The following is an 18,657-nucleotide window of genomic DNA, read 5'->3' as shown; positions in this document are numbered from 1 at the left end:
GAAATGTAAAAATATTCCAGACTTCCCAAATTGTATCCCCACTACAATTTGAATTACGTTTTTGTGAATTTAAACACTTTGGCTCCACAGCATGTGCTTGGACTGACTCTTTGACCCAGAGGTCCATGAAGTTAAACAGGTAAATGTTTATTCTTTAAAATCAATGATTTACTCATTGCTCAGTGTTTTTTTTTTTTTTAAGGTGGATCTTTTTATTTTTAAGAAAATATTTTGATAAAAAATAAATCTGTTGCACCTAAGTTTACTTTATTCTGTCTTTATTTTGTGGTCCTACATGTTTGAACATGTACAGATGGGAAAAAAAAAAGTAAATTGTGTGCTTGTGTACTGTATTCAGATGTTAACAGAGTCTTCCGGTGCCAGAACGACTCTCAATTAACATTAAAATTGACTGTTTCATGAAACCTGTTATGCCCAGGCTTGACTCATGAGTTACTGTCCAGACATGCCTGGTGAACTTTCATTCCCAGCAAGAAAATCTGTATTGCAGTTACATTTATAATCCTCAAAGATAAGAGAGTTTTATTTTGCCTTTATAAATCAACTTTTTTATATTTTGTGCATGAAAAATTCAGAAGAGGAAGGAAACTCCTAAAAAAAAAAAGTATTAGCATTTCACCCCTTGTTACAATTACTGAAACTGTGATACTGAAGCACAAATTGTATAGAGAGCAGGGCGGGTGTGTGCAGTAAGAGAGCGTGTTCTTCAGAGGGGGGCAGTGGGAGGGGAGGAGGCGTTTTCCTGGGAGGGTACATATCTGGGGGTTATATAAGGGTGCGAATGTTTCTCCATGCAGCAACACACAGACTACTGTCAGCTACTGTGAATCTATCGCCACCAAGCAGGCAATTTTCTTCCTTATAAAAAAGGACAAGAAGAGAAGAGAGAGAATGGAGGTGCTACCAACTGAACACTCTTATGATTATTACGACTATGAGGAGACAGAAAACGACACCATGTGTGACTATTCTGAGTGGACACCGTCATACTCTGTCATCCCGGTGCTCTACATGCTCATTTTTATCCTCGGCCTGTCTGGAAATGGGGTGGTCATCTTCACTGTGTGGAGAGCCCAGAACAAGCGGCGAGCTGCTGACGTCTACATCGGTAACCTGGCCATAGCTGACCTCACCTTCGTGGTCACCCTGCCTCTGTGGGCTGTCTACACAGCCATGGGCTACAACTGGCCCTTTGGAGTGGCCCTGTGTAAGATCAGCAGCTATGTGGTCCTGCTCAACATGTATGCCAGCATCTTCTGCCTCACCTGCATGAGCTTTGACCGCTACTTGGCCATTGTCCACTCCTTGTCCAGCACCCAGCTGCGTACCCGTGGCCACATGCGAGGCTGCCTGAGAGCCATCTGGTTGCTCTCAGGTCTCCTGGCTGCCCCGACCCTGATCTTTCGCACCACCATATATGATTCAACTAGCAACCGCACATCCTGTGCCATGGACTTTAGCCTGGTGACAACTAAAAAACAAGAGAACCTGTGGGTCGCTGGTCTCAGCATCTCCTCTTCAGCTCTGGGCTTTCTTCTGCCTTTCTTGGCGATGATGGTGTGCTATGGATTCATAGGCTGCACCGTCACCCGACACTTCAACACTCTGCGCAAAGAAGACCAGAGAAAGAGGAGGCTCCTGAAGATCATCACCACACTGGTAGTGGTGTTCGCTGTCTGCTGGATGCCTTTCCATGTTCTGAAGTGTGCTGACGCCCTCTCCTACCTGGACCTGTTTCCCGCCAGCTGTGCCTTTCTCCGCTTTCTGCTGCTGGCTCACCCTTACGCCACCTGTCTGGCCTACATTAACAGCTGCCTCAACCCCTTCCTCTATGCCTTCTTTGACCTGCGCTTCAGATCCCAGTGTCTGTGTCTACTCAACCTGAAGAAGTCCTTGCATACCAGCCCTGCCAGCTCCCTCTCCTCTCAGAAGACAGAGGTTCAGTCTCTAGCAACAAAGGTGTGACCACAGCTGAGGGCCCAGAGGCATGCTGGGAAAGAGGTGAACAATATGGAACAATGCAGATAAATCAAAACCTTACAGCATCACGTGCGTCCTGTCAGATCATCTGCAGTGGCTTTCAGGGTGTCACTTTTGCTCTCCTCCGTCTGCGTGGACTACTGTAGGTGACAACAGTCAGGCTTGTGGTTTTTGGATTTAACCACACTCCAGCTCACTTTCAGTAGCAGAGACAAAAAACTGAGCTACTTAATACAAGGGACCAACCATAGACCAGACTTTTTGGAAAAAGTGGAATGTAGGACAACATGCTGTTGTGTTTCTCTTGGTTCTGCTGTGGAATTAATGCAAAGTACTGAGCTTTTAACTCTGATATATTTTTCTTAAATCCTCTTGTTTTCATTTGTAAGCACTTGAGTTGTGATATCTACTGGACTACCCCATTCACCAGTTCAATATGTAGTGTCTGCATCACAACCAGAAGTGTTTCGTCTGTCTGTGTGCGCCTGCGTGTGTGTGTGTGCATGAAGGGTGTGCCAATTGGTGAGAGGTGTTGGAGTCTGATAAGAGTGTTGTAAGGGGAGACAGGGATAGAGCTGGGGGGAGTCCCAGACAGACAGACAGATGGCAGCTGACAAATGTTTTCAGGCTGGTGTAGGGCCCCATTAAAAGGTGACTGCTTTGACAGTCTGCTGGTGTGTGTTTGTGGTTGAGTGTGAGTGAGCTTTCATGTATTTGTTGAGTATCACAATGACAATGAATTTGTTCCTGACAAAGACATGAAAGCTTTTTGTGAATATGCATTATTTTGAATTCATTTCTATGATTTGTAATAAAAAGGTGCTCTGAAAAAACACAAGTATTTGCTCTATGGTGTCTCTCTGTTACTCGTGATAGTGTTGTAAGTCTTGCTGGAATGTATTTTCTCCTATCCAGTGAATGTGCTTCTTCCTGTTGGTGCATTGCTGAGGGGAGGCAGTCTCCTTACCATTGTCTTTCGCAGGGTCAAAATCAAAGCATATGTCTGCAGGAAATGCATGTTCGACTTCTGTTTTCCTTTTCCAGCATGTGTGTTTCTTCTCTTACAATTCACTCACACAAACAATCAGTGAGTACAAAAGTTTCTAAATTGGATCAACCACAGGACACTTGGCTTTGTCCCAGAGATGTTAAAATCCTACAATCCTTAATTAACACAGCTTCAGTATTTTTTTCTGCACCAAGGCATCTCAAATAGTAATTTAGTCTTTATATTATCACCATCAACCGTGTGATGATTAAAGGTATTTTAGCAAGGAAATGCTAAACAGATTGTTTAGGTTTAAATTAGAATTCATGATTAACTCATTTTGACCACAATAAGCTTTTTACAGGATATAATCAGTAACAGCAGGGTGACTGAGGGATTGGACTAATCCTTGGTTCGTGCTTTATAGCAGGAGTTGGCTATCTGGCCCTGTGTAATGGCTTAGTCTAAATCAGTTACAATTACAGAAAACCACAGAGGACCCATTTACGTAAATGTGACCAAAGGTGAACTCCTGGTACAAACTTGGAAAACTTCATCTGTCTTTAATCTGAAACAGGTGAAATAATGAAAACTTCCTTGTCACATGAGGAGAAAGAAATTAACAGCTGCAGTGACATTCACTTTGCTTCTTTCATCATAGTCTGTTCTAATTTATATAATCAAAACGAGGTTACAAACATAAAAACAAAGCAATTTGTTTAACATATCTCTCAATTTATTAAAGAAAATGTGTATAGCAGAAAAACTGAAAAAAAAGCAGAGGCAAAGCAATAATTTAGATAAGCGCTGTGCCACAACCCATAAACTCAAGAGTCTACACAACATGTTTTACTGGTGAAACAGCATACAGTACATTTTTAAATTCCACAATTCACTAGATGACCTGTCACATTACCCTCCAGCTGTCAGCATCAAAGTCAAAGCAGACTCTGAAAGAAAATCCAGATAGATTATTTTCATGGGCTTTTAAATTTTATGACGCTAATGTGATCATGTTACGAAGATTTCATGCCACGAACTGTCATGGCTAGAAACAAAATTACTGACAGAGAAACGTGATTTATGCCCTGAGATGAAACAAGTGAATACACAAATTTTTTCATTTCAGTGTGAAAATAAGTGTTTCTACACTGAGAAGAGATTTGTCTCAGGCTTTAGCCAGTCCTCATTCTCCACGTCTTAGAGAACAGCTCGAAACACTTGCTTGAAACTACACTGAACGAATATCCTTCCCCCATAATGAGAATGCAACTGAAACATTATTGTGTTGGTAATATCTGCATCTGTAAGGCAGCAACAGTAGTTCTGTTGGTGCAAGACAAGCACCAGTGTTGTCTGACAAATCAGCTGAGAAAAAAATACAACACATAATAAACACCACTGTCCCCAGTTTAAATAAAGAACTCAGTTGAAGGGTCAGTGTACAGTTTCATGAATAAGTATTTTCTTCTGAAGAGAGTCCTGTGGATAAATACATAGTTATTTCTGTAAGACATATTGATACTTAGCAGTAATTTCTCCTGTGGTGGAATCTATCTAGTATATTTGTACAGTTACATTTTTTATTTTTTTTCATACATTTCCCTATTCTTGTTACTTTATAATTCAAGTCTCTTATTTTATTGCTTGTGTGTCATGGTTATTTTAAAGACACACAAAAATATCATTATATCATTATAAAATAAAACTTACTCCACTTCAACCAGCAACACCAATGAAGGAGGTTTTTCATAATAAATGCATCAGTAACAACAGTTTAGTGGGCTGATGTTATGTGCAGCATTATTACACTTCCACGATTCTTAGGACTATTTACATTCTGCAAATTGTTTATATTATTAACATACTCATAATTTAAAAACAGATTTCTCATAATTTAAAAACAGATTTAAATTAGAAGTTAATAAATAAGTTTTTATTCTCATGAACTTACCTCTTGTGCAAACTTAAGAGCCTTTCTGGCTTTGGAGATGACCTATAAGCACAACACGGCAGAGACCGTGAAAAAGTCACACCCTAAATCTTCACCTGAGTGGATAATGTTTGTTTACCAGGCACAATTAATCAACAGAGACTAAAGACAGAGATAGGAAAGCTAAGATAAGAAAGTTTCTATAGGTGTGCCCACATTAATGCCTTCATTGTCATATGAATGGGTAGTGTATAACCTGTCCCTTTGTGTTGTTTTAAATCAGGCTCACAGTCAAGCCTACTGCTGTTAGGGCTGCATGTCCAGCTGCCATAAATCAGAACCTAATAGGCCAAGTCAAACTGAAAATAGAAAAGGGAAGTATGCACAAATTTCTCCTTCATTCCTAACAATGGATGGTGATCAGCACAACCAACAGACCGGACCTCCAGCCTGGTCTGACTATAGTGTGCTGGGATGAGTTGCTGACTCCTGGATGGTCTTGAAGGACTCTCAGTTTCCTTCCACCCAGTCTTGCAGTGCACCTCCCTGCACCATCCAAGGAGGATGACAGCCCTTATAGACAGGATAGGAGCCAGCAGGCCAGACAGGAAAGCCAAAAAGAGAGCCGGCAAGGTAGAGGTTCCTGATCGGGGATATCCTGCCTTTCAGAAGCATCTCTCAGCTGTCAGGGCCCTCTGCAGCAAATGTATGCTTCACCTGAATTCTTGGGTGACAAGGGTGCTTTCTTCTTGCGCACCCATTAAACACCCATTAAATTATGTGAAATGTTATGCTCTTACTGCTGCTGCAAATAACACGTTAAAACATACATTTAGTGGCAGACGTGACTTTTCATGTCTCACTCTTCCTCACCCCCAGTTCTCACTCTTTCTCTGCCTCTCCTGGGATGGTAGACATTTCAAAGAGGTTCACACAAGATGCCCATCGTTAGTGGAGACACGTCGTTTCCGCAGCAGAAAAGAGCGGAAGTGTCCAAGCTTTGGGTGACACCGGATTTTAGGTTACGTGAGACTCAAAGTAGATCATCCTCTTTACAGGGCACAAAGTGTCCCTTCATTCCCTCATCTATCCTCTTCATTGTGCATCCTTCTCTCCCTCAGGCTTAAATGGATGCCCTGTCATTTGCAGCAGGACTGAGCCAGTTCAGAGGCTCAGCTGCACCGATTTAGGCGTCACAGGTAAAGATAGCAGCACAGATGAGCACACTGCTTAGATGAATAATTTTTTTTATTTCATAACAACTACACACAAGCTGTCTCCTCTTTCACTGAGACATCCATTCTCTGTGTGTATGTACTTTTTAGCTGAGGAATGTAAAAAAAGCCCTAAAACAATAAACTCTAAACATACCGTACATCATTCTGCGCAGTGAAGATCGGGAAGTTACAATGAGCAAAAGAGATTTTTGAATGAAGAGGAAAATTTACTTCCAGCAAAGGCCTGCAAATTACTAAATGTCCTAGATAAGAAATCCCCTCCACTACCCAGAAATTCAAATGGAACTTTTAAATAAAAGATTCTTTGTTCATTTCCAAGCTCTGGTCTAAAAGACATTTTTAGTTGTGGATGCTGGAAAAATTGTTTCACTGCAGATAAAATCATAACATTTAAAATAGTTAAAAATGTGCATGGCAAAAATTTTGTACCAGATCATGTAGGTTTGAGTTGCCAATGCAGTTTTAGAATTAAAAAAAAGCGGTGTTAACCACTGATGTACAGTACATACCCCCACACAGATGATGGCTTTAAATGACATCTTCCTGACAGGTGGCATGTTGAAAGGAGGCTGGGGTAAAGAAACCCACAGAGAGGAGAAAGGCCTTATGAATGTTCAAGTATGTTCAAGATTGTAGAGTCTGTGTAGTATGAGAAACAACCATTTTCACAAAACATGGGATGAATACTGAAGCTTTATAAGTATATTAAAGTGACATGAATTAGGTTTACTTTAGCAATAAATGGCCAATTTAGAAACAAGTCAATGCTGACACCTAGTGACCCGAATTGTCCTTTTCCCGGAACTCTGGTGTCCGAGTTGTTGGTGGCGTCGGAATTATTAAGAAGGAGGACCGGGTTAGTGAGTGCTAATGGTTTTCGAAGCTAACAACAAAAGGTAAAAACGACTAAAAGTGGGGTTTTATTTTATATAGCATGGTGTCCCACAGACAGAAGCGGCTGTGGAGGTACGTGGAGGAAGGCAGTCTGCTGAAGCTCAAGTCGTATCTGCGGAAGCACCGGGACCTGGAGGTGAACTTCTCCCAGGGCAGGAGGCAGAGGAGCCCGCTACACCTGGCCTGCAGCCGGGGAGACGACGCTGTGCTGCGGCTGCTGCTGAGACACGGAGCCGATGTTCTCCAGAAGGACCGCAAAGGAGACACGGCGCTACACGTGGCCGCCAACAGGGCTCTCAAACACGGGAAAACAGGTGAGGAGGGCTAGGGGGAATAAACGTGTTGAATTAGAAAAGCTGTGAGGTATTTGTTTTTATCTTAGCTGTTGTTGTTTTGTTGTTCTGCAGCATATGATGACCTGGTTGTGCCCCTGAAAAACTGCTGTCCAGAGGCTTTGATTGCCCCCAACAGCTGTGGGGTCACCCCTCAGGACCTGCTGCACTGGATGAGACATACTGAGGTGATTCAAGTAAAGATAACTGTGCTTTTATTCTCACAAACAGGAGGATTTAGCTTTATTTTTACTGGAGTTGTGTCAAATCACTTTTTTATTTATATCGCCCAGTAAGAAAAAGGGGAAACAGGTCCGTTTAAAAGGGAATAAACTATTTTGTGTGATTAACTCATCAAATCTGTAGTTTTCACAGTTATATTCAGAAATGTTCAATTTATTTCCGAACAGATCTAACATAAAAAGACATTATTATTTATTCAAGGTTGCAAGCTGTATCACATCATATCAGTCATTTAGCATGTTTTATAGCACATCTATTTTTCCATTAACTCATGACCAGATACATGAATATACTGCAGTATTAAGACTTTTCTGATAGGTCTGCAGCGAACGATTATTTCCACCATACATTAAACTGCCAAATATTTTTATGATTACTGAATGGTTTGTTTTTTCAATAAAACTTCGTAGAAATAACTATTTCCCAGTCAAACGTAATATATTGATTTTTTTTTTTTTTTGTCAAATTAATAATCCAAAAGGCAACTGTTTTAAACTTACAATGATGTTTAACAAAAAAATGCAACACATCCTGTTGCTGGAATAAGAGATTGGTTGTGGTGAAAGAACTAAACCCTGCAAAAGGTGCCATGGTTTCTAGTGTCAGATGCGAGCAGAACAGTGTTTGGTCCGTGGTGGTTTTTAGTGTTGGATCATGTTTCATATAATTTTCTTACATCCTCCACAGGGTGCAGAAAACATGAGCCAACCATCTGAAACAAACCCTGAGAAGGAGTGGCTGGAGAAGCTGTTTGATGAATCCATGGATGAATTCTCTGAAACTTTTGGCGTATATGATGGTAAACTATAATTTCACTCCGTATTGTTTAATTTTATTTTTAACTTTTCCACTTGATGAAAAAATTGCTGTGTTTGTTTTTCAGCTGATGATTTTCTTCCTGTTGATGAAGATGAGGAAGACTTCGGGGACTGGGCCGATCGTATCAGGAAAGAATATTTCGATAAAAAACATGCTGAAGCCCAAAGACTGGCAGCATCGACGTCTGGATGGAAAAGGAGTAAGAGTAAAGAAGAAAGAGAGCAGGAAGAGCGAAGCCGTAAGGAGCTGCATGAAAGGCTGCAAAGGGAACATGAAGAGTATCTGGCTCGAGCAGCACGTAAAGAGGAAGAGACTCGGCAGGGCAAGAAGCGTAGGTACGATGAGAAGTGTGCGGCTACTTTTCAGGGCGGCTCTTCAGCTAGCAGTACAAAGCTGAGCTACAGTGACATCCCCTGGCCAGCTCCACAGGGAACAGTTCAGGAGATGCTGGATGTGATGTTGCACGGTGTGGATCGAAAGGATGTGCCGTTGTTTCGTAAAATGCTCCGAAAGCAGCAGGCGCTGTGGCATCCGGATAAATTTGCTCAGAGATGTGAAGCTCGGTTAGAGGAGAAGGACAAACGGAGAATCCTAGATACAGTCACAGCTCTGTCACAGGAGCTCAACAGGCTGGCTCAGAGTCTGAGGACGTGAAAAAAAACAAAACAAAAACACTATAATTTCACTTTATGTGCTGATCTGGAAATGTGTGTTTGTATAAGCTCTTAAAACAAATTAAGTTCAATTAATGTACAGACATTATTCCCAGTAGTTTGTCAGTTACGCTTGTTTTGTCTTTGATTCATGTATTACTTAATTTTTTGTAGCCTAAGGTAATAGAAAGGATTAACAAGTGGTCAAAGGCTTTTTCCTCTCTACATGTCAAAGTGTCTTAGAGCACAACACTGAACCACAAAAGAGCTTCTAATGTGTATCTGTATTTAGGGGGAAAAAAAGAAATTAACTCAGTTAAAATAATCTGTCAAAATACATGAGTAAAGTAAATGCCTTATGAATATTGGCAGCTGTCCCTGCTCAGTCTGGTCTGAGTGTAGATGGTACAAACCAAGTGGTTTGGAGCCTGGATTGAATTCTGAGCATTAACATGCCTTCGTGTAATACACAACATAAAAAGAAATAATTTAAAAAGCACAATCTGTAATTTCCATGAGCCTTTTTAACATTTGTTTTTGATGTATGTATGACTGCTTCCAGCATTTTACTCCTACAGCAAAAAGGAATAAGGTCATAGAGTCATTAAAAAAATGCTTGTACATATAATCTGCGGGTTTATTAAAACATACAGTAATAATATATCACACAAAACCATGTAATTAAAGGTTTTCACACAGAGACGAGCAGATGGTCGGTCCGTTTTCACTGATGGAACAGAATAAGAAGATGCGTTGGTTGCCAGGTTTGTGAGACAACCCCCTTTTTTTAAAAAAAAAAAACGGGAATGATTTACAGCGAGACAAAAGACTTGAACCGACGAGTTGGCAACGTAAATGTATATTATGACCAGCTTTACTACAAAAAGTTAGTTGTGAATGAACCACATTTCACGTGTGAGACCAGTACCACAGAATAATGTCTCTTAAGAGAGATTTGCTGAGAAAATGTAAACTGCACTCTCGGCTGTAAATGCTATAGTCGCGACAGTTTTAGTGGTAATTATCTTCTTCTTGGAATATACTATTTATTTCTATTTCTATTCATTAATTTCTGCATATTTTGGACTAAGGTGTCGGTGTCAGAAAACCTTTCTAAGGTGAAAGCAATAATGTGTTTCACAGGCAAAAATAGCTGATGTTGGTTCAGAGGGTGTGAAATGTTTCCAGGTTAAATTCGATTATGGACAAACATCTGGTTGTCTGTCTTTTATGCCTGAGATCGCTCCTCCCCCCACAACTAAGACATTGTTTCAGAGGATGCGACGATATCTGGCAACCCAGGGACGCAATCTGTGTCAATTGCCCGGCGACGTAGCGCAAATAAAGGCCGTAGCCTATTTCTGAGTGTGGCTTTTTTTAACGTGTGAGGCTGCCCTTTTTGGCACATTGGTCGACATGGCGGGTTGGTGGTTTATGGTTTAGGTTGCCTGTTGCTCGTGTCTGTCCGTCCAGCGCTGCGTCGTCACCGTTCTTTTTTGTTTTGTTTTTTTTGCGCTGTAATGTCAGGTGTTCAAGGTAGCGAGCCCACAGGATGACGCCTTTCTCTGTGCTCGCTCGATGCAAAAGGTGCATTAGGGAGCCTCCTCTCTTTGTTTTCATATTGTTTATTCTGTAGACACCGGGGGACTTTGTAGGGAAACAAAACGTTTCACCAGCCAGACACAGATTTAGGATATTTCCCCCTTTTGAAAATCGTCAGTATTAATGGACTAAAATTAATCCTCGGGGAAGTTAATTGGTTTAAAGCCACGCACCGGCTCTTTGAATTGTGTGATGTCCTATTTTGGTTTGTAGTAAACAGCTCGTTGTCCAGGTTCAGTAGGCGACAGGCAGAGTGTGAGGAGCAGATCTGACTGTCTGGGGGATAAAGATGGTGTTTCGGAGTGAGGAGATGTGCTTGGCGCAATTGTTTCTGCAGTCCGGCTCTGAATATGACTGCATTAGTGAGCTCGGGGAGCTGGGGCTGGTCGAGTTTCGAGATGTAAGTAGAGAGGCTGATGATCCTCCCACATTCATTTCTGCATATGTATCAGCTGTAGCACACGTTTTAAAAGTGTTTGTGCTAAATTAGGCTTATGTGCATTATAGGAAAAATGATTCTACCCTATCCCCTCATTGTCTTTCCTATCTGTCATGTAGTATGACTATCAATTTCCTCCAAATAATTTTAAAATAGTGATAATATGGGTTATTATAGTTTAAAGTCGAGGTACTGCAGTAATTAACAGTGTTAGAACCAGGCTCAAATTACTTACCAATGTCATAATGAACCTTGTTATTGCACATGCATTGACTGATGCTGCAACCTGCATCCACCTGACCTGTGATGCTCCTCTGGTTTCAGCTTAACCCAAGTGTCAGCTCATTCCAGCGGCGCTTCGTCAGCGAAATCAAGAGATGTGAGGAGATGGAGAGAATTCTGGGTAAGAGGGCAGCGCACCTGGGATGGTTCATAGTTAGAACGTACACATGAACAAGTCATCATCAGGGTAGTAAGCAGCTAATGAGTGACTGTGATCCCTAAGGGTTTTGGGTTTCACAGCTTGTTCGACAACACGTAGCAAACTGTCAGCATTTTTTTGTGAACAGGCTATCTTCTGAGGGAGATCCAAAAGGCTAACATAGCTGTTCCAGAGGAGGATGAGAGTCCACTCGCTCCTCCTCCCAGACAAGTCCTGGAGATTATGGTAAATGTCATTTTAACCTCATATTACTGTCAAATTGTCCACTTTTCATAGTGTTTTACTGAGTATGTTTATATGCACACTAGTATCCTGGTTTTGGTTCTTTGTGGATTTACTTTTTACATTAGAGAAACCTGACTATCCATATCTCTATAAACACGATCTTTATTTCATATCTATCTATCTATCTATCTATCTATCCATCCATCCATCCATCCATCCATCCATCCATCCATCCATCCATCCATCCATCCATCCATCCATCCATCCGTCTACAGGAACAACTCCAGAGGCTGGAGATGGAGCTCAGCGAGGTGGCGAGGAACAAAGAGAAGCTGCAGAGGAACCTCCTGGAGCTCACTGAGTACACACACATGCTGAAGATCACACGGACCTTCATACACAGCCGCTCCAGAGTAAGAGTGTTTCTGTTCAGCTGCTCGTTTATCACACTCACCAACCATCTGTCATATACTGTGTTTTCCAGTCACACTTGCATGAGTCAAGATGTGTCCCCTCACCTCAGCAGCAGCATCTTGTTTTCTTATCACTGACATGGTTTGTTATGCAAATGACAGGCTCATAATGCAGCCATTACAAGCACCAGAGTTAGTCAGGCTGGGGTGTTCAAAGGGATACAGCAAAGAACAAAAATTATGTCTATGCAGGATAATAGTTGCTGTCAGGTCTGTGTAGAGCAGGGGTCTCCAACCCTGGTCCTCGAGCGCTACTGTCCTGCTTGTTTTCCAGATATCTCTGCCCTACCCACTGCTGATTACCTGGATCATGTGTGTTCAGCCAAACAGAAATTGGAAGGGCAGGAATAGTTGGAAAACCTGCAGGACAGTAGCGCTCGAGGACAAGGGTTGGAGACCCCTGGTGTAGAGCATAACATAAGGGGCAGTTACAGTAAGCTGTCATGAATGAAACATGCTCCTTTTTATAATTAGCATGAGGCTCTTGGTCCCCAGTATGAAGAATTCCCCACGATGGAAACAGACTCGGTCACAGGATGTACCGGTATGCAAAGACTTGGAGCCAAGCTAGGGTGAGCCACAATATTTTTTCATTTACAGCCACATAACAGTGTATATGGTGCCCTTGTTATCAAAAAGCAAATCTTGAATCTGATCTCTTCTGGCTGCAGGTTTGTTTCAGGCCTTATCCAGAGGGTAAAGGTCGAGGCATTTGAGCGCATGTTGTGGCGAGTGTGTAAGGGTTACACCATCCTCAGCTACGCAGAAGTGGATGAGAACCTTGCTGATCTCGACACTGTGAGTTGAAACACAATCTGCATCCTGATTACTGTATGTATCAATGAAAGGTAATTCATTTTCCTCACTTTTTGTAGTGCTGTAGCAATAACCTGCCTGATGTGTGTTCTTTCAGGGTGAGATAAGCAAAAGTGTTGTGTTTTTAATCTCTTACTGGGGAGACCAGATTGGACAGAAAGTTCAAAAGATCTGTGACTGGTAAGAATGACCTCTTCATATGACTTTTATCTGTCAATACCCTATTTATTCTCCTTCTTTACCATCGTACACGTGTCTGTTCTCAGTTACCACTGCCATCTTTATCCACACCCTGAGAACGATGAGGAGAGGGCAGATGTGTTGGACAGCTTAAGGACACGCATCCAAGACCTTAACAATGTAGGACTTACATATATCAGCATTGAGGCTTTTGATTCAGACAGGGACATACAGTTTAACACACATTCAGACTCTTGGAGATTTTCTAAGTGCTGTTTCCTGCAGGTGTTGCACCGCACTGAGGACTACTTGAGACAGGTTCTGCAGAAGGCCTCAGAGTCAGCCTACACCTGGGTTGTGCAGGTGAAAAAGATGAAGGCTATCTATCACATCCTCAACCTCTGTAGCTTCGACGTCACCAACAAGTGTCTGATAGCTGAAGTGTGGTGTCCCGTCAGTGACCTGGCAAACCTGCGGGGGGCGCTAGAAGAGGGCTCGGTGAGTAGAAAGTACAGTATCCGAAAAATGTGAAGCACATCCTGAAAATGGTTGAATCATGAAGACGTGAAATCAGCACGTCTTCTTAAAGCCTCAAACTAAAATTGCAATTTGGCTCAGTGATGATATTTATGACAGTTCAGTTACAGTTAACTTGAAAATTTCTGTGCAGTCAAAATGCAGTATAAATTACTGCAACTACTGTTGGCAGTTGACATTTACTTCTGTTGCTGCGCAGTATGTACAAGCAGTTCTTCTTGTTTACAGCTGCTTATTTGATTCTTTTAAGGTTTAAATTAATTTTAGAGTAATCATCGACAGTCTTACATTTTTACATACAGCATATATCTTTTATCATCAGAGAAAAGGTGACGCCACTGTGCCATCATTTGTGAACCGCATCCCAAGCACTGACACTCCACCTACCCTGTTAAGAACCAACAAGTTCACATCTGGCTTTCAGAGCATTGTGGAGGCTTATGGGGTGGGGGACTATCGCGAGGTAAGCCCAGGTAAGAACTAATACTCTTGTAAAGAACAGTAAAATATATTTTTGCTTTGGATGAGTTCATAGTGTGCAGTACACTGAGTGTATTTCTTTTTGGCAGCTCCCTACACCATCATCACGTTTCCCTTTCTGTTTGCGGTGATGTTTGGTGACCTCGGCCACGGGATGGTAATGAGTCTCTTTGCCTTGTGGATGGTGCTGACAGAAAAAAAGCAGAAGAAGAAACGTTCCAATAACGAGGTAGGAATGAGTTATTCTCCTCCTTCTTATTGCAGAGTCAGATTATTCTAAATTAGTTGTAGCTGAGAGCTGTGTCTCTGTTGCTCACAGATATGGACAACGTTTTTCAACGGACGTTACATCATCCTAATGATGGGGCTTTTCTCTGTCTACACCGGGCTGATTTACAACGACTGTTTCTCCAAGTCTGTCAACATATTTGGCTCTGCTTGGAGCGTCAAAGCTATGTTCACAAATCAGCAGTGGACGTGAGTTATAAATACAAATGCACTCATAATTTTTGTGCTTCAAGATGATTTAATTGATTTATATCTTTTTTTCAACATTGCAGAAACAAAACTCTTCGAACAAATGCTTTGCTCACGTTAGACCCTAATATCAGTGGTGTTTTCAGTGGACCATATCCATTTGGTATTGATCCTGTGAGTAGATGCACTCAGACATTACCGCCAGAATATAATTGACTCCCTGTATCATCTTCACTGAGATGCTTTTTAATATTGCATCAGATATGGAATATGGCGGTGAACCGACTGTCCTTCCTCAACTCGTACAAGATGAAGATGTCAGTTGTTGTTGGGGTCATCCACATGAGCTTCGGAGTGGTGCTGAGTGTCTTCAATCACTTGTCAGTAGCTCCCATTCTGGTTTTATTGCTAAAAGAATATGTCTCCCCATTATTCTGATCAGCACTGAGAGGTTCAGTCATTTTAATCACCACCTTATAACTTTCTTCCTTCATTTTTTGTTGTCTCCTCAGGCACTTCCGACAGAAGTGTAATGTCTATCTGCTATTTCTTCCTGAGCTGCTCTTCTTGCTCTCTCTCTTTGGCTACCTGGTCTTTATGATTTTCTACAAATGGTTGGCATTTGGTGCACGAGACTCCAGCCGGGCTCCCAGCATTCTCATCCACTTCATAAACATGTTTGTCATGCAGGGGAAAGATATCACTCCTCTCTACCCAGGACAGGTATCAATAGCATCTGAAAATATTATTTGTTTATCAGCTCTAAGTGGACTGAATGCATGTGTTTATTATCTTGATTCCACAGACTGGGTTGCAGATTTTCTTAGTTGTGATAGCTATGCTGTCAGTTCCTGTGCTGCTGTTAGGAAAACCTATTTACTTGTATTGGCTGTTTCGTGGAGGCAAAGGCCTGCGCAGACGCAGAGTAAGTGTAAAGCCTAGTCAGAAATGTTGCAGTTTCATATGTCTGTTTCTAACCTAAGCAGTTTCAGGTTCATTTGTCAGTATTTGAAAAACAGTGCTGTTGTCTTGCCTCAGGGTTATGAGAGGGTGAGACGTGTAAGTGAGGATGACAATTCCATAGCACCACCCTATGAAGATGATGAAGAAGAGGGACTTGATGAAATGACCATCAGAGAGGCTCTTCCCAAAGAGGTCAGTAATACTTCTAATAACTTCAACTTACCGCACCAACAAAAGTACAAAGCACCACAAAATACCCAGTGGTAACTGGTATTAAATAAATGGGGTTCTTGTTTTACAGTTTGATTTTGCAGATGTGCTCCTGCACCAGGCCATTCATACCATAGAATACTGCCTGGGTTGTATTTCCAACACTGCATCCTACCTACGTCTCTGGGCGCTCAGCTTGGCACATGCCCGTAAGTACAGCCACAAAGAGTGACAAATTACAATCTGGTGCCGTTTTGTTGCTTTTGACTTCTTTCATATTTCTTGACCTGTGATATGAAAACATTTCATATTTCATGTGTATCTTTAGGGGTTTTGTCTCTAGACATTTCAGTATTCTAGGCAAGACTGGAGACATATTTAAAAATTTAAAAAATATTTAAATATTTTATGACAGTAACTTTCAAATCGTTTTTTTTATCGTAAATGTGACATTTTGTACTTTTATTTATGTAGAGCAAAACCTGGTTGTTCATATCCCTTTATGATTCTAATAGGTTACTGTTCATCTGTACATCTGTAGTGTGTTTAACTAAACATCATAGGCTTAGAGTCTGGTTGTCACTGTTGGAGGTTCTCAACATGTTTGGTTTTTTTTTTTATACTTTGAGAGGGTGCCAGTGTGTCTCTTTGAGAAAGGGACAGGATATAGACAGTCAGGAACCGCAGCATGAATAAAATACTCAAATTTCATGCAGCAGCAGCACTTCGGAGGTGAATTCGCCTGCAAAATGTCACTGAAACAGACAGAAAATGTCCACTTATTCACATTGTTCACTGCTGCTATTATATAATTTGCATTTTTAAAATTTTGTGGCTCAATGGGTCAGTCATTCAAAGGGGTACCATCAGTGTTTAAAGGAAGCACAGGGGTGGTTTTGGCAGCTGTCAATCCAGGAGTAAACATCTGGACGTATAACTGAAACCTAGTAATTTATAATATCTGATTTATAAGAGCTCTGATTTTATTGGTTTCAGAGCTGTCAGAGGTGTTGTGGGGCATGGTGATGCATCTTGGTCTGAGGATCACCACAAGAGTGGGGGTAGTGTTTTTGGTCCCTGTGTTCGGCCTTTTTGCTGCACTCACAGTGTCTATCCTACTAGTCATGGAAGGCTTATCTGCATTCCTGCATGCTCTCCGCCTCCACTGGTGAGTCTCAGTCATACATCCTGATCTGAATGTTCACAGCAACAACACAGTATTAACACTGACAAGAACGTAGTGATGTGATTTTTTTTTTTTTTTTTCAGTGTCACCCACTCTTCTTTCCTGTTTTCATTCACCTTCCTCATTATTTATTCTGCCTTTATTAAAGTGCTTTATCTTGCTTCTACACTTGATTTCAGGGTGGAGTTTCAGAATAAATTCTACCATGGGACTGGTGTCAAGTTTGTGCCCTTTGACTTCTCACTTCTGCCCTCTGTTTTTGAGCAAGATGGCTTGCTTTAAAAATATGGACGCTGAAGTGTTGGATATGAGAGGAAGCGGACTTTATAATTGGGAAATAAGCTGGAATGATTCACACTGTGATAACGACAACAAACCTTTGAGACAGTGGATTGAAAGTCACTCTTGTAGCAACATTTTTCATTATGACGATTTTTAAAATGTAATCGCCTGTGCTGACTGCCTTACTCCTGTGCCCAGCAAACCTCTGAGTACACAGAGGTTCAAAATTCTTGTTATGGTAATGATTACATTTTGTAGGTGAGATGTTGTTCAACACTGCTTGTCACACCGATTGGGTGGATTTAAATATTTCATTTGCATTGTGCTGTGTAAACTGGTTTTGTATTATTTACAACATGGTATTTAAAAAACAGTTATACAGTACAATGACCATATAAAGCATCCTGATGTAGTGCCATAGAGATTTATTTCTGATGATGATATAGGGATGCCTTTGAGTTTTTTTTTAACTGCTCCTCTGTGTGATGAAAGAAAAGCTGTGGACATCAAAATCTCAAGAAAAATTTTAAAACGTACGACCCTTTTTGTGAGGCATATTGTCATAAAGCACTTTGCAGAAATGATTGTACAAATAAAGGTTTTCACTAAAGAGTGTGATGATGCCAAATGAAAATAATCAACTGTTAGCTGTTTGCTTCTTTACTTGTTAATGCATTTGTTTAAATGTTACCTCCCCTGTAACCAATAGAAGAAAATATGAAGTACTCCAGAAAAAGTCAACAAACCTTTGATCTTTCTTTGATTATATGACTTATTGCATTTGTTAATGATAACTAATCATATTTATTAAAATTATTGTCTGTACAAGAGTCAAATATTTTACCATTTTGATGTGTTGAATAAAGGATTTGAGAAATGCAAGCTAATAAAGCATTTCATGTTTAATGCCAATTTATTCTCTCCTGCATTGATTTTAGTAGGAAGCTGTTAAATGATAAGAATGAACAAGTATGCTGTCTTGTCTCACTATAGTTGTGAGGACACTCATAGACATAATGCATTCCCTATATCCTAACCATCACAACTAAATGCATAACCCTAACCCTAAAACCAGGTCTTAACCATTAAAAAACATTTTGTGAGGACCGACCAAAATGTCCTCACAAGAATGGTATCAGAATAAAACGTGTCCACATAACCACAGGAAGACGCGTATACACACACACACACACAGGGACCTGCACCCATATGCTCAAGTCCTGTGATAGGGACGTCATCATGAT

The 18,657-nt window shown here is 41.1% G+C and overlaps 3 protein-coding genes across 5 annotated transcripts; all 3 read left to right on the top strand.

Annotated features, from left to right (window-relative positions):
- Window positions 1-807: 807 nt before the first annotated feature.
- Window positions 808-2,839, top strand: LOC113125005 (apelin receptor B-like). Its single transcript, XM_026298246.1, has one exon. It carries the CDS (start codon window positions 913-915, stop codon window positions 1,984-1,986), a length of 1,074 nt encoding a protein of 357 aa, XP_026154031.1. The 5' UTR covers window positions 808-912; the 3' UTR covers window positions 1,987-2,839.
- Window positions 2,840-7,013: 4,174 nt separating this feature from the next.
- On the top strand, window positions 7,014-9,440 carry nfkbil1 (nuclear factor of kappa light polypeptide gene enhancer in B-cells inhibitor-like 1). Its single transcript, XM_026298086.1, has 4 exons — window positions 7,014-7,368; window positions 7,462-7,574; window positions 8,317-8,428; window positions 8,513-9,440. The coding sequence occupies exons 1-4, from the start codon at window positions 7,095-7,097 to the stop codon at window positions 9,100-9,102; spliced, it is 1,089 nt and encodes a 362-aa protein (XP_026153871.1). The 5' UTR covers window positions 7,014-7,094; the 3' UTR covers window positions 9,103-9,440.
- A 410-nt stretch (window positions 9,441-9,850) lies between these two features.
- atp6v0a2a (ATPase H+ transporting V0 subunit a2a) lies at window positions 9,851-18,325 on the top strand. Of its 3 annotated transcripts, XM_026298084.2 has the most exons (21): window positions 9,851-10,688; window positions 10,917-11,103; window positions 11,467-11,545; window positions 11,712-11,809; window positions 12,085-12,222; window positions 12,757-12,854; window positions 12,954-13,080; window positions 13,196-13,278; window positions 13,365-13,458; window positions 13,564-13,776; window positions 14,138-14,288; window positions 14,385-14,524; window positions 14,615-14,772; window positions 14,856-14,946; window positions 15,034-15,152; window positions 15,285-15,495; window positions 15,578-15,697; window positions 15,811-15,927; window positions 16,037-16,154; window positions 16,942-17,113; window positions 17,311-18,325. In XM_026298084.2, the coding sequence occupies exons 2-21, from the start codon at window positions 10,993-10,995 to the stop codon at window positions 17,411-17,413; spliced, it is 2,541 nt and encodes an 846-aa protein (XP_026153869.1). In that variant the 5' UTR covers window positions 9,851-10,688; window positions 10,917-10,992; the 3' UTR covers window positions 17,414-18,325. The 3 variants fall into 3 exon arrangements, with proteins under 3 accessions (XP_026153869.1, XP_026153870.1, XP_026153868.1); XM_026298085.2 differs by having other exon boundaries at window positions 9,851-11,103; window positions 12,778-12,854; XM_026298083.2 differs by having other exon boundaries at window positions 9,851-11,103.
- The last annotated feature ends 332 nt before the right edge of the window (window positions 18,326-18,657 follow it).

Source organism: Mastacembelus armatus, chromosome 12, assembly GCF_900324485.2.
Source record: "Mastacembelus armatus chromosome 12, fMasArm1.2, whole genome shotgun sequence".
Lineage (NCBI taxonomy): Eukaryota > Metazoa > Chordata > Actinopteri > Synbranchiformes > Mastacembelidae > Mastacembelus > Mastacembelus armatus.
Note: the sequence above shows the minus strand (reverse complement) of the source record. Positions and strands in the feature narration are given on the sequence as shown.